The sequence below is a fragment of the Jaculus jaculus genome, chromosome 22, assembly GCF_020740685.1.
Source record: "Jaculus jaculus isolate mJacJac1 chromosome 22, mJacJac1.mat.Y.cur, whole genome shotgun sequence".
NCBI lineage: Eukaryota > Metazoa > Chordata > Mammalia > Rodentia > Dipodidae > Jaculus > Jaculus jaculus.
In genome coordinates this window covers 4488223-4501649 of record NC_059123.1, presented here as the reverse complement: position 1 = coordinate 4501649, position 13427 = coordinate 4488223, and the positions used below count along the sequence as shown (strand labels likewise).

Here is a 13427-nt window from a genome sequence, read left to right as displayed (position 1 = left end):
GCGGACTGACCTTCACATGCTGCCCCCAGGGCAGCTGCCAGGACTTCGGGAATTGATATGGAACAAGACTGTTCCATGCCTCCTGACTCCGATACCATATGATCATTCTAACGTTATGGCACATCCTGGAAACGTTCCCACATCATTGCGTACATGTGCGTACTGGCCATTGCTTTATTTTTATTTTGCATTACTCATGGGACTGAAGGCAGCACCCCGAGGAGTCGTAGTAAGGAGTAGGCAGGCTGTTGGGTTGCTTTTCTGAACCAAACAATTGACCCTCCCGTTGCTGGTACCATCTCTGCCCATGAGACACCAAATCCCAGAGGAAGCATGAAATATTGTTTGGATTCCCACAGTCCTGCCTGTTTCATTCCCCTTCCCTCCTTCATCCTTCCTGCCTGTCCAGATGGCTTCTCTCTTTGTTCCCTAAACAGAATTAAGCTCACTCCCTTTGAGATGCTAATGACTCCTCTCCGGGAGCCTCCCTCTTGACCCAAATCGGAGTCATCACTTCTTACCTCTGCCGAATTATGCTGGGATTAGCTGTCACCAAATGACTTTTGGATCCAACATCTCTGGTGTACTCACTTGACAAGGGTGGTAGATTGCACCTAGAACACCAGAACAGACATTTTTACAATGACTCACATGCTCTTAAATGAAGTCAGCTGAACGGATTCAGACAGGAACTTTAATTCTGCCTCAATTTGCAAATAACTGTTTTTACCTCCTGTCCCTTTTCATAGGTATTAGATGACTAATTAACCATCAGAATCTTCAAGATACTGTCAAAAAACACACAGAGAGAAAACAGAGAGTGCTACGTTAGAAGAAAGAACCTGTCAGTTTACAGAAGCAAACTGATCTACCAAAGAAAACTGGCAGTAACCGGAATGTATTTATTATGCTGAAATACACTTTTTGTTTATTTATTTGAGAGAGAGAGAACTGGTGCACCAGGGCCTCCATCTGCTGCTATCAGATGCCAGATGCATGTGCCACCTTGTGCATCTGGCTTATGTGGGTCTTGGGGGAATCAAACCTGGGTCCTTTAGCTTTACAGGCAAACGCCTTAACTGCTAAGCTATCTCTTCAGGCCTGAAAACATGTTTGAAGTGTGGTAGCTAATGCTTGCAATTATAGCACCTTGGGAAATGGAGGCACACAGACCAGGAGCTACAGGAGAACTTGTCTCAAAACAACAACAAAACACCTATTTCAGGTGGTTACAACAGTGTTAAACTTGACATGTGGACTGAACTCAATGGGCAAGGGACACTGGCCTCACAAACCCAGTGTTCTCTGCCTACCAAACGCTCAGAGACACATGGGATTATATTTGCCCAAGTTTTTCTTTCCTTTCCAAAAATCTAAATTACAGAAATACTGTGTGGCCAATGTACTATTCCTAGAAGTCAATGTGTGTCTGATTTTTGTGCATGCAGCCAAGGCACAGGTTGACTACTGATAAAGACATAATATTTTGTTACTCAAAGAGGCATGGTAATTCTTTGCTACCACAGCTCAGTCAAGAGAAACAGTGAAAGTGTTATGCTCCTGATGAAGAAATGAAGACACTCCACTCCCACCACAAAACTCCACCTCTGTCCTGATTGTTTCCCTCTGTCACAGTGTCTTATGGATGTGTGAAAAACATGGGCATTTCACGTCAAAATCCAAGGGCTTTCTGCCTGGAGGGCATCATACAAGTTCATGTGTCATCAGGGCCACAGTTCATACCAGTTCGTGTGTGGATGGGACCACAGTTCTTCCATTAAATAAAATTAGAATAATCACTTCTCTCTTACTGGGCTATTGTAAGGCCTATAAGAATTGCCTCACACATAGCCAAAGCTCAAAAATATCACAAATCTTAGCTGGAGAGATGGCCTGGTGGTTAAGGCGCTTGCCTGTGAAGCCTAAGAACTCATGTTCAAATCTCCAGGTCTCGCATAAGCCAGACTCACAGGGCCACAAGTGCGCAATGTCACACATGTGCACAAGGGGCGCATGTATCTGGAGTTCATTTACAGCAGCTGAAGGCCCTGGCATGCCCATCCCCCAATCCTCCCTCCCTCATACAAATAGAAAAATCACAAATCTGACATATCATAGAAATATAACTAGATATAAATTTATTGCATGTAAAAAACTCAAATGAGAAAGCCAGATGTGGTGGCGCACGCCTTTAATCCAAGCACTCAGGAGGCAGAGGTAGGAGGATCGTCGTGAGTCCGAGGCCACCCTGAGACTGCATAGTGAATTCCAGATCAGTCTGGAACAGAGTGAGACCATACCTCGAAAATCAAAACAACAATAACAAAAACAACTCAAATGAGTTTCCATTAGCAGTACGGGATCTGAGCCACAGCTCCACACTGTCACCCGGCAGCCTGCGCAGTCCCGCTCATCCTTTTAGAACCTCAACTCAGGCTTAATGCAGGATTTATGGCTTTGAACAAAAAAATAATTTCAGGAAGAGTTGGTATGAAGCAGAATTGGGATTTCGGTTTTGAAAGCACTTAAGAAAGGTATTCGAGAAGAGAATGAAAGCATACCCAGGAGCAGGGTGGGGGCTTCTCTAACAGAGAATCGCTCAGGAAAATAGTAAGACATGTCCACCTGCTGGTGTGGGCTCTGCAAACCACAGTCAGAATCAGGGTCTTAGCATTCAATGTATACACCATTTTGGTAGCTCTCAAGCTGTATCTTGAAAAGTTGTTAAGAAACCTTACCTCCCCCCCCCCCCCGCCACTCTCTTTCTTATAATGAAAAGTATAGGATGGTGCTGGAGATGCCTTGAATAGCCTTGCAGTCTTGCTAAAGTAAAACCAGGAGCTTGGAGGGCCACCCAAGGACTTGCTACCTTGTCCTTCCTGCTAAATGAGGCTCCTGGCGAGATCCTTAGGAAACCACAGGTTTACACCTGGGAATGGGAGAAAGGCTTTGAGTTGTTAACGGCGCTGGAATTCTTGGTTTGATTTTGGTGAGAGACTTCAACTATGCTCCACGGTGGGGGAGCTCTTTTCCCCTTCTACCCTCGTTAATTATCCCGGGCTCCTGCCTCAGTTTCCCCAAGGTGTTCTTTTATGACCACATCCTAGTTTCTTCTCTCCATTGATATGTCCAAGTTGACCACATCGAGCCCACTCTTATCATAATCATTTATTTATACAGATATTTTACAAGTATTTTGGTCTCTGCCAGCTACTAAAATGTTCCCTGCCCATGTACCCCAGGAGAGAGGACACTGTTCACGCACCTGCTGACCAGCTCAAGTTTCTGAATGTTGTTTTGTTTCTACCCTGTGACCCCTGCCCCACCAGACCGTCCCAGGCAGAAACAAGTCTGTGCTGGTTTAAATCTTCCTTTCATCTCCTATGGGTATTAAAAACCTGGATCTTCTGCAACTACCCACAGGTCAGTTGGCCAGACAGCTGATGAAAGCAAAGCAAACATGAGTGGATATTATGGAGAGCTGGGGGAGGAGAGCTTGTTCAAAAGCTCACTCTGAGGCACCACACACTGGTGGTGAGACCACACTCACCCCCATGTGCTTTCCTAAAGGTAATCACGTGCGGGTGAACCTCAGCGTCCACACCCGGACCCTTCCGGCTACCATGCTGGCCTTGGTCTTGTGACTGAACTGATCTTTGAGAAGGCGAAGACAGGCTCCCAGATACAACAGAGCCGCACTGGATGTGTTTCTTAAGAAGCTTTGAGCCTGGTTGCCTTTGGGAACATCTGAGAATCAACCATGTGATGCTAACACTGAGGATTCTAAATATTGTCTAGGAGTGCTCTTAATCTGTTTTAAAATTCCTAAGCAAAAATATGTTAATACTTTGTTTTCCTGCACATCTGTGACCCATGTCTGACCCTTTATATCACCTACCACAGAGTAAGACCTCAAGGAAAAGCTACCCCTTACAAAATAATGACCCGGGCTGGAGGGATGGCTTTGTGGTTAAAGTGTTTGCCTGCAAAGCCAAAGGACCCAGGTTCGACTTCCCAGGACCCATGTTAGCCAGACGCACAAGGGGGAGCATGCGCCTAGAGTTTGTCTACACTGGCTGGAGGCCCTGGCATGTCCATTCTCTCCCTCCCACCACTTTCTCTGTCATATAAATAAAATAAAATATTTTGAAAAATAATGACCTAGAAGCTAGTTACATCCTGTAATAGGATAACAGATAATGCTCATAATAATAAAGAGGACATTTTATACAGCCATTTCTAAAACAAATGACAGTAATGCATTTTTGTGAAAAATATCTGCCTTTACTTCTTCTGGGTAAATGTTCTCTTCAAGTGCAAATAACAGGGCTATCTTCCTACATCTCTTTTCTTAGGAAAAAAAAAAAAACTATAATTTTAGCTCCTCAATGCCTAAATTGATAATTACACGGGTTTACATAAAAGATGCACTTAATACAGTTAAATTGTTTCTAATAAGGCACAATTGCATAAAAATCTTCCAAACTTCACATTATTGCTTGTTGGCACAATTACGAGATATTAACAGCTAAAGTGTCTTAGTAACAATGAATGCTATGCTCCTTAGAAAGAGCTCTGATCACAGAACTGGCAAGAAATGAATATTCCTTGAACCGGAGAGTAGAAACAGATGAGGAATGAATGGGCTGGGTGGAGAGAAAGCTCTACATAGAAAAGTCATAAAATCATGTTTAGCTTTTCGTGCATGTTTAAGTATATAAAGCATGCATTGGAAAATGACTCAGAACATACCAAAATTGTCTCCCATGCTGTGACCCTGTGCCAGGCAGTTCTCATCAGGACACAGTATCGTAGACTTTTCAGGTAAACTGAGCCCAACAATTTGTTGTTCTTGTTGTTTGAAACGGGGTGTCATGTATGTATCCTAGGCTGGTCTCAAGCCTGCTGTCATCAGAAACAATCTTGAACTTGCGATCTTCTTCCCTCCGCCTCAAGGGTGTTGAGATTACAGGTGTGGGCCACCATGCCCTGTTTATGAGTGCTGGGATTGAGCCGAGGGCTTCATGCGTGCTCGGCAAGTATTCTCCCATCTGAGCTGCGTCCTAAACCCAACAATATTATTTTAACCTTGTGTGTGTGTGTGGGGGGGGGGAGGGTAAGCTTGTGGGGTGGATGAATGTACATGGTGCATCAAGTACCGCCCCTGTTCTTCTCCTTCCCTTGAAACAGGGTTTCTCACTAAATTGTTCTCACCAACAGACAGTCAGTATTGCTTCTGCCTTGCAGACATTACAGATTAAACTGAGCTCAACAATTTGCCGCTGCTGTTGTTTGAAACAGGGTCACATGTATGTATCCCAGCCTGGTCTCAAACTTTCTTTGGTCAGTAAGTCCCAGCGAGCCTCATGTCTCCCCCTCACCCTTCGGTGATGGAGTTACAGGTGGGCATGACCACACCAGCTTTTTATGCAGATGCTGGGATCCAAACTCAGATCCTCAGGCTTGTATGCAAAGCACTCTCCTCCGTTAAGCTATGTGCCCAGCCCCCAACATTATATTTTAAGTATTATTTTGGGTTATAAGAGCAAATGTGCACTTTGAAAAACTAAACAACTCCTCTTTAGCATTTGGGAAGGTATGTCTGAAAATGCCCAAGAGAAGAACATTAGGGAATGATCACTATACGCCAAGAGTGCATTCTGAGCTGAGATGTGGCTTGATGCTGTGTAAAGGCAGGACTGTTATGGGATTCTCTTTCTCAGTTTATCTGTCCATATATCCACTATTCTAGAATCATACCTATCACGTGCCTTCCATCTAATCTATGTTTATTCACAAATTGTTTCAGTTTGAATACGTGACACTTTAATTTTTTCCATATGCTCCCAACATGTATATCAAATACCTGTTCATAAGTAGATCTGTCAGTGGGTTGAAGAGGTGGCATAGCAGTTAAGGCATTTGCCTGAGAAGCCAAAGGACCTTGGTTCAATTCCCCAGGACCCACATAAGCTAGATGCACCAGGTGGCACATGCATCTGGAGTTTATTTGCAGTGGCTATAGGCCCTGGTGAGCCTGTTCTCTCACTGTCTGTCTCTATTTATTTCCCTCTCTCTCTCTCTCTCTCTCTCTCTCTCTCTCTCTCCTTGCAAATAAATAGATAAGATCTTTAAAAAGCATGTAAAAAGAATAAAACAAATCTGTCAATGATCGGTTCATAATTTAACAATATTTATTCCTCCCATATTTTTAACCATAACTAAGGCCTTTTTTAAAAAAGAATCTCAGTGTGTTATGAATGCATCACTCTTCTACAAACTCAAGGTTCGTGGATGGAGCTCTTGCTCTGATCAGGTCTCACGATGCCATGACCGTGGTGCCGCTTGCTGACCTGGACCTCTAACCTCAGGCTCTCACTAATTCTGAGCTTGAATGTATCAACGGTTGTGTGTACGGACAACCTGGTCTTGTTCATTTGGGATGAATATGACACCCTAGGTAGTCTCCTATGATGCCGGGGTCTGTCCACCTACATGTTCAGTTGAAAATACTCATCTGGGGCTAGACAGAAGGCTTAGCAGTTAAGGTGCCTGCCAGTCAAGCCTAAGGACCCAGGTTCAATTCTCCAGATCCCACGTAAGCCAGATGCACACAGTGGCACATGCGTCTGGAGGTCTTTTGCAGTGGCCAGAGGCCCTGGTGTGCCCATTCTCTACCCAGTCCCTCTCTATCTGCCTCTTTCTCTCTTTCTAATAAGTAAGATGAAATATATATATAGTATAAACCAAACTGTCCTATAAGCACTTTTTAAAAATGTTTATACCCATATATTAATGTTACTCTCATTTTTGTTTAGAGAAGCTTCCCTTTTCAGAAGGTGGTGTCCTCTGGGATGACTCAAAAGCTATCACAGTACTGAAAGGAAGTGACAGATGAGTGCTCAGCACTGAAATATCTCTACCACACCTTTCAAGGCTCAGGGTCCATTGCAGAAGAGGTGGCAGAAAGAAGGTAAGAGCCGAAGGAAGGGCAGGACTCCTTACACTGCACTCTTCCAGACACAAAATGGCCTGGATACTCATGACCTTGAAGTGCCTGGTAGGTAGCTACACAAGACCTCATAACAGAAGGAAAAACTGACGACATCCAAATAAAAGTGAGACTGGCTGAAAGGAGATTTGATGGCGGGTGGATCTGATGAGGAGGAGAATGGAGGCGGGGAAGGGAATTATCATAGTTTAGTGTCTACAATTATGGAAGCTGTCAATAAAAAGTTTTTTTTTTCTTTTTAAAAAGTCCTAATAACTTATTCACTTGCTCTTTGAAAACAGCAAGTAAGCTTTACTGTTGAGAACAGCCTGAGCCTCTCTCCAGTGAGGATTTGGGATTCACAGAACTAGACAGAGTCAGGGTCACCGCAGCAGAAAACCGGGTGATTGTCTTCACCTCGACTCGACCTGAAATAAGCTCAGCAAAGGTAAAATGACACCATGTGGGACACAGACCTGGTCCAGGCAAGGGTGCGTCCTCCAGACTCATCCAACACCGAACCCACTTGACTCGGTGCCTGAAACTGGCTCAGGGCCTGTACCCTTGTCCCAAGTGATGGCGCCCGCTCCCATGGCTTCAGTGTTCCCCTCATGTTCCGTGGCATTACAGTAGCAAGCTATGGAAAAGCTTGGGGCACTGACACCCCCCTCTGCTATAGGGGTTAGAGGAAAGTTACTTCTCAGCCAGGAATCAGACAGACAGAGGATTTAGCACCAATACCACTCTCCCTCAGAGACCCGCTCCCTCTCTCTGTGAGCCCCCACCCCCAGAGGCTTCAATGTCCCACCAATCATCTCCAAACTCCCCTGGATAGCAGAAGTCTCTCTCTCAGATGTAAGTCCTCCTTAGAATTGTTTGCATACCAAATCTAAACCCATCTTAAGGCCCAGGATGCACTGGGTACTGAACTGACTCACAGCAAGAGAATCACCCTGGCCTGTCACTGTGCTAATGTTAGGACATATTGCAAGAAAATATTAATAACAATAATAATTTGGCGGAAGAGATTATATGACAGCACCCCATGGAGGAAAGGCAGGGATTGACAAGGACAGAAGCACACCCCCGCACAAGCCACTGAAGGTGTCACTGCATGACGTCAAGCGTCTTGGGGGAGCCCAGCTTGCCTCTAGAGAGAATGTGGCTATCCCCTAAGAAAACGGCTGAGCAGGAACCCTCTCAAGTAGACTGTGCTCTCCTTCGCTTCCCTCAGAGGTTCAAGGTGGCTCTCTTTCGACACTTCTAGAACAAACAAGGTGAACACAGACTCTCCCTCTCCTAGGCTTTCTGCTCTCTCTGCTGTTGGCAGCCCTGGACTCCTTAGCCTTCCTGGCCGTGGAGCCTTTAAGCCCCTGGCTCACTTCCCTTTGGTTCTGGGGCTCTCCACAAAGACTCCCCCTAGTCTAGTCACAATGTTGGGTCACGTCTATAATAATACATCAACAGCCGGGCGTGGTGGCGCACGCCTTTAATCCCAGCACTCTGGAGGCAGAGGTAGGAGGGTCGCTGTGAGTTCAAGGCCACCCTGAGACTCCATAGTGAATTCCAGGTCAGCCTGGGCTGCAGTGAGACCCTACCTCAAAGAACCAAAACAAACAAACAAATACATTAGTAAGCTAAGCTGTGAGCTCTCCTCTAATGGATCATTCGCTGCCCTGTGCTTATTGCTGGCTCTGTGTCTCTCCCTCCTCCCTCCTGTAGCCTGAGCCTGGCTCCTCACATGGCACAGCCCTCTGCCCACACTCCCAGGCTTTAGGGTGGGCCCCTGAGCACCCTCTCTTCCAGCCTCTCCCTCTGCTCCCCTTCCCGCTTTCCCAGACAGCCTCAGCCTGGACCCTGGTGGTCACGTGTCGTCCTTGCAGCTGCGCCTGGCCCTTCAGCATGTCTTCTCAGCGTCTCTTCCCTGGCTCACCATGGCCCTGCAGGGGCCTCCTCTCCCCCACCACAGTTCATGTCCCTGTCCCTTCCAGAAGTTTCCTCCTCGAGGGAAGAAGGCTCCTCCCATGTCTTTCCCAGTTCTCCCAGCCTTGACAGCCCACTTGCTACTTTCCAAGGCCCCTGAGAAACATTAGGGAGAAAAGAGGGCAACGGGTCAGGAGAAAACTTAACTGTGGGTTCGTATGGAGCTAGCCTTGAAAGGAAAATGAATTTAAAAGGGTTCATCAACGAGCTGGGTGGTCTTGAGGAAGATCTGGCAGGTTCCGTTTCACCTTCATCAGAAGCAGAGCGGACGCCCCAGCCAAGCCTGACGCGTGCTGGCTTTGCAGCGCCCCAGGCGGGCACACGCCCTTGCCCCCCCACCCGCCCCATGCTAAGCGTGCAGGGAAGCGCAGGGAGGGTGGCCAGGGGTTCATCACATGCCACTAGTGTTGAAGGCCCGGGCTAAGGGCAGAAGAGGAAGAAGGGGGAAGGAAAGGCCATGGAGATGGCTCTCGCTTACCGCATAACAAAATCGGCTTCATCTATGTGCCGGCCACAGCCACTCTTCTTCAGAATCCCACCGTTTCCCACCACCGCGCATTTCTTTAATGGCAGCTGGAACGGGGTTGCCTAGCAACAGAAAACAAGGCAGGGTTTCACCACAAAGAGCACACAACCTCAGGAAGAGCATTGTTTACAGCAGCCCCTTCGGAGGGGTTTCTATGAGTCTTAGATTGGGCAAAAAAAAAAAAAAAAAAAAAAATAGTAACTGTGGAAGGAAAGTTGTCACAAAATTGCTAAGAAAAAAATACATAAATAAACTAGCCTGTTCCTTTGCAAATTAAAAGGAAAATCCTCAAATATACTTAAATCCAACATTTTTTTTTTCTTCACCAAATTGGCCAGGCGTGTAGTGTGTTTGCTGTAGAGGGAAAGCACAGAAATCCAAACTACACAGAGGGCGACTTGAGAGGGCGTGAGCGGTCTTTGTGAAATGAAATGAGTTCTCTACAGCTTTGTGAATGCAAATTCATTCCCTCACACCATGAGCCATTCATGGGTTTCTGGGGGCTCCTATGCAAACAGTGGGACAGGCAGAATGGCATAGAAGCCTCAGGCTTCTGGATTCACACAGTATGGGATGTGAGGAGAAATGGGGTGACTAGAGGGTGAACACAAAAACTAAATTAGTGTGTTCTGTCAAGTGGCCAGCATCACTTTTGGACACAAACCGACTCACACACACACAGACACACGCACACACTCAGCTGCTATAGGGAGCCTAGAGATACAAAGAGGCACTTCTCAGCTGGGTGTGCCTTTAATCCCAGGACTCTGGAGGCCGAGGTAGAAGGAATGCCATGACTTCAAGGCCACCCTGACACTACATAGTGAATTCCAGGTCAACTTGGGCTAGAGTGAGATCCTACATAGTAAAAACAAACAAACAAAAAAATAAACAAAAAAAAAAAGGGAGGGCATTTCTGACTGGCCCCTCAAGGAAAGCTTTCTCACCCAAAAGAGTAAGTGGGGCTTTACTGGACTGAGGAAACAGCATTAACACAGGCATGGAAGTGTTGGCGGGGACCAAAAGCTCTAATTATGAGTAAGGGGATCCTCTGCCTGGTTCTATCTGGCGCTCAGGAAGCATTAAGGGTCAAGTCGAAGCAGGCAGCATGTGACTTTCTCCTGCAAACATTGAACTAGACTGCAAAGAAAATGTTCCCTGTACCTGAGCGCTCCCTGAGGTGCTATTTATAGTGGTGGGGAATACAGAGACCCAGCGATGGCCCATGAACGTGCAGTGAATGATTTGGCCTCTTCCAGCAGAGTCAGCAAGAATGCCCGCGCTTGCCAGAACACTACTCAATGGTTGCAGTCCTTAGGGGAAAGCTTACATATATACAACTGGTCCAAGAAATTCCTACATTGATATTGAGTAGGTCATGCAAGGTGAATCTACAAATAACATGGACTATACAAAAAAAAAATGGAATTAACACATCATCGTATACTAGAAGCACCTCACGTAGGCAGGGAGTCGCCATTAAACCGGGAAAAGAAAAATTCCAACAGTGTCTATGTTCACTGGCAGCTCAGGTGGCCCCTTAGGTGTGACATGAGAAGGTTTTATTCCCTCGGTTTCTAGTTAAGAAAGCAGGAGAGCTAGAACTATGGAGATATTGATAACAAAGACGCAGAGTTCCAAAGTGTAATTGGTGTCTAAGCTTCGCCAACAGGAAGGACAGAATCCCCTGCATTAGAACAGCAGAGATCTATCTGTCCAATAAACTCCAGAGCAGAGCAGGGACAAGCAACGAACAGCATGAACACATGAGGAACAAGCTGTGACATTTTTCTGGCACTCCTAAGGGGAGGGTTTGAAATCATACTAAAAAAAAAAAAAAAATGAGTCAAATTTATATCTTGTGAGATGCCCAAGTTGGCTGCGTGTGGATTCCATAAGTATTTATGGTCTGCTATGTGCTAAGTGATAAGAAAAGTGAAAATCTATGTTTCTGTGGAGCTTATATCCCACTGGGAAAAATAGAAGAAATAAAGCTACATGAGGCAGGCTGGAGAGATGGCTCAACGGTTAAGGGGCTTGCCTGCAAAGACTAAGGACCTTCGCTCAATTCCCCAGCATCCACCTACGGCCTAATAATGCACAAGGTGGCGCACCCATCTGGAGTCTGTTTGCAGGGGCTAGAAGCACTGGAGATCCAATTCTCTCTCTCCTTATCTGCCTCTTCCTCCCTCGCGACTCACATATATAAAGCAAGATACATGAGGAAAATAAACAGTGGTCCACGACAGTGGTCCAGGTGGACTGGGGTGTCCACACAGTGATGGGCCAGCTTTTGCACGAAGCAGGCCCTCAGGTCGGTCCCTGGGAGAGAGGAGGAAGCGAGCCACTCAGACATCGATGGGACTCGGTGTTTCGAAGACCTCCATGGGGGAGCATCCTGGGGTATGAAAGACGAGGAATTGGCCCCTCGTTGCTGGAGGTGAGTCAGCAAAGGCAGAAGCAGGAAAGGAGATCACTAGGAAATGAGTGAACGGATCCTGTAAGGCCTTGCAGGGTATCAAGAAGTCTCTGGTTTTTATTCAGTGGAGCTGGACAGAGCAGTGACATAGCATCGCGGGAGGGAGCTCTGTGATGCAATGTGAACAAGCAGGATGTCTCGGGCAGGAAGAGAGTCCGGTAGGAGGTCTTATGACAGTCTGGGTGAGGGACATCAGTGGCTTGGACTGGGTTGACGAGAGTGGGAATGTGACGCGTAGCCAGGTTCTAGAGACATCCTGGAGGATGGAGCGCACTGGATTTGTGGACACGATGCAGACACGGTAAGACAAAAGAGGAGCGCAACGGAGGGCAGAGTCAAGGACTGTGGTGTGAGCGGCTGTGAGGACAGCCTGCCATTTCCCGAGCCCTGGGATGTCACGGGAGGAGTACACTGGGGAGTGATCTGGAGCTCAGATTAGCTGCAACAGTATGTCATGCCTTCTAGACTCCTGAGCGGCCAAATGGAGGAGGTCGCTGAGCATGCAGTCAGGGGACTAGTTTCTGTACACACACAGAGACGGGATGATCAGCACAGCTGTTTAAAGCCAGGAGGCGCCAGGCGTGGTGGCACACGCTTTTAATCCCAGCACTCAGGAGGCAGAGGCAGGAGGATCACCGTGAGTTCAAGGCCACCCTGAAACTACATAGTGAATTCCAGGTCAGCCTGGGCTAGAGTGAGACCCTACCTCAAAAAACAAAACAATAAATAAATAAATAGTCAGGAGGCAAGAAGACTAATGGATACAGATAGCAGAGAAGTCTAGGAGAGGCTCGAGTAAAGGAAAGCATTTTAGGTTGGAGACATGGCACTTGCCTGCAAAACCAAAGGACCTAGGTCTGATTTCCCCAGGACCCATGTAAAGCCAGAAACACAAGGTGGTACACACATCTGAAACTCATTGGCAGTGGCTGATGGCCCTGGCACACCCATTCTATCTACCTCTCTCTCTCTCTTTCTCTCTCAAATAAGTAAATACAAACAAAATACTTTTTAAAAGGAAAAGCATTTTAAGAAGGAAAGAAAAATGCCTCAAATGCTGTTAGTAGATGAAGGAAAACAGCAAACAGCTAAAAAAAAACAATGCCACTGGACATAGGGACACAAAGGTCACAGTGGCCTTGTCAAGAATTGACAGGCTGAAGGGATGGCTTGGCAGTTAAGGCGTTTGCCTGCAAAACCAAAGGACCTAGGTTTGATTCCCCAAGACCCACGTTAGCCGGATGCACAAGGGGGCGCATGCGTCTGGAGTTCCTTTGCAGTGTCTGGAGGCCCTGGTGCGCCCACTCATTCTCTTTCCTTCTCTGTCAAATAAATAAAACTAAATATTTTTTTAAAAAAGCTTTCTGAAGAGCTGGGCTTGGTGGCGCACACTTAAAAGAAAAAAGAATTGGCTCAGGAGTAAGTAAGGGTTTACTGAATGACATGTG

General features: G+C 46.5%; 1 protein-coding gene across 1 annotated transcript in view; it reads right to left on the bottom strand.

Annotated features, from left to right (window-relative positions):
- Positions 1-13427, bottom strand: part of St8sia1 (ST8 alpha-N-acetyl-neuraminide alpha-2,8-sialyltransferase 1) — a 161007-nt gene that overhangs the window by 37630 nt on the left and 109950 nt on the right. Inside the window, exons 3-4 of the mRNA XM_004664420.2 lie at positions 9453-9562; positions 522-614 (exon numbers count right to left, since the gene is read on the bottom strand). Of these exons, the coding sequence (XP_004664477.1) occupies positions 522-614; positions 9453-9562 (203 nt within the window). The remainder of the gene's footprint in view (positions 1-521; positions 615-9452; positions 9563-13427) is intronic.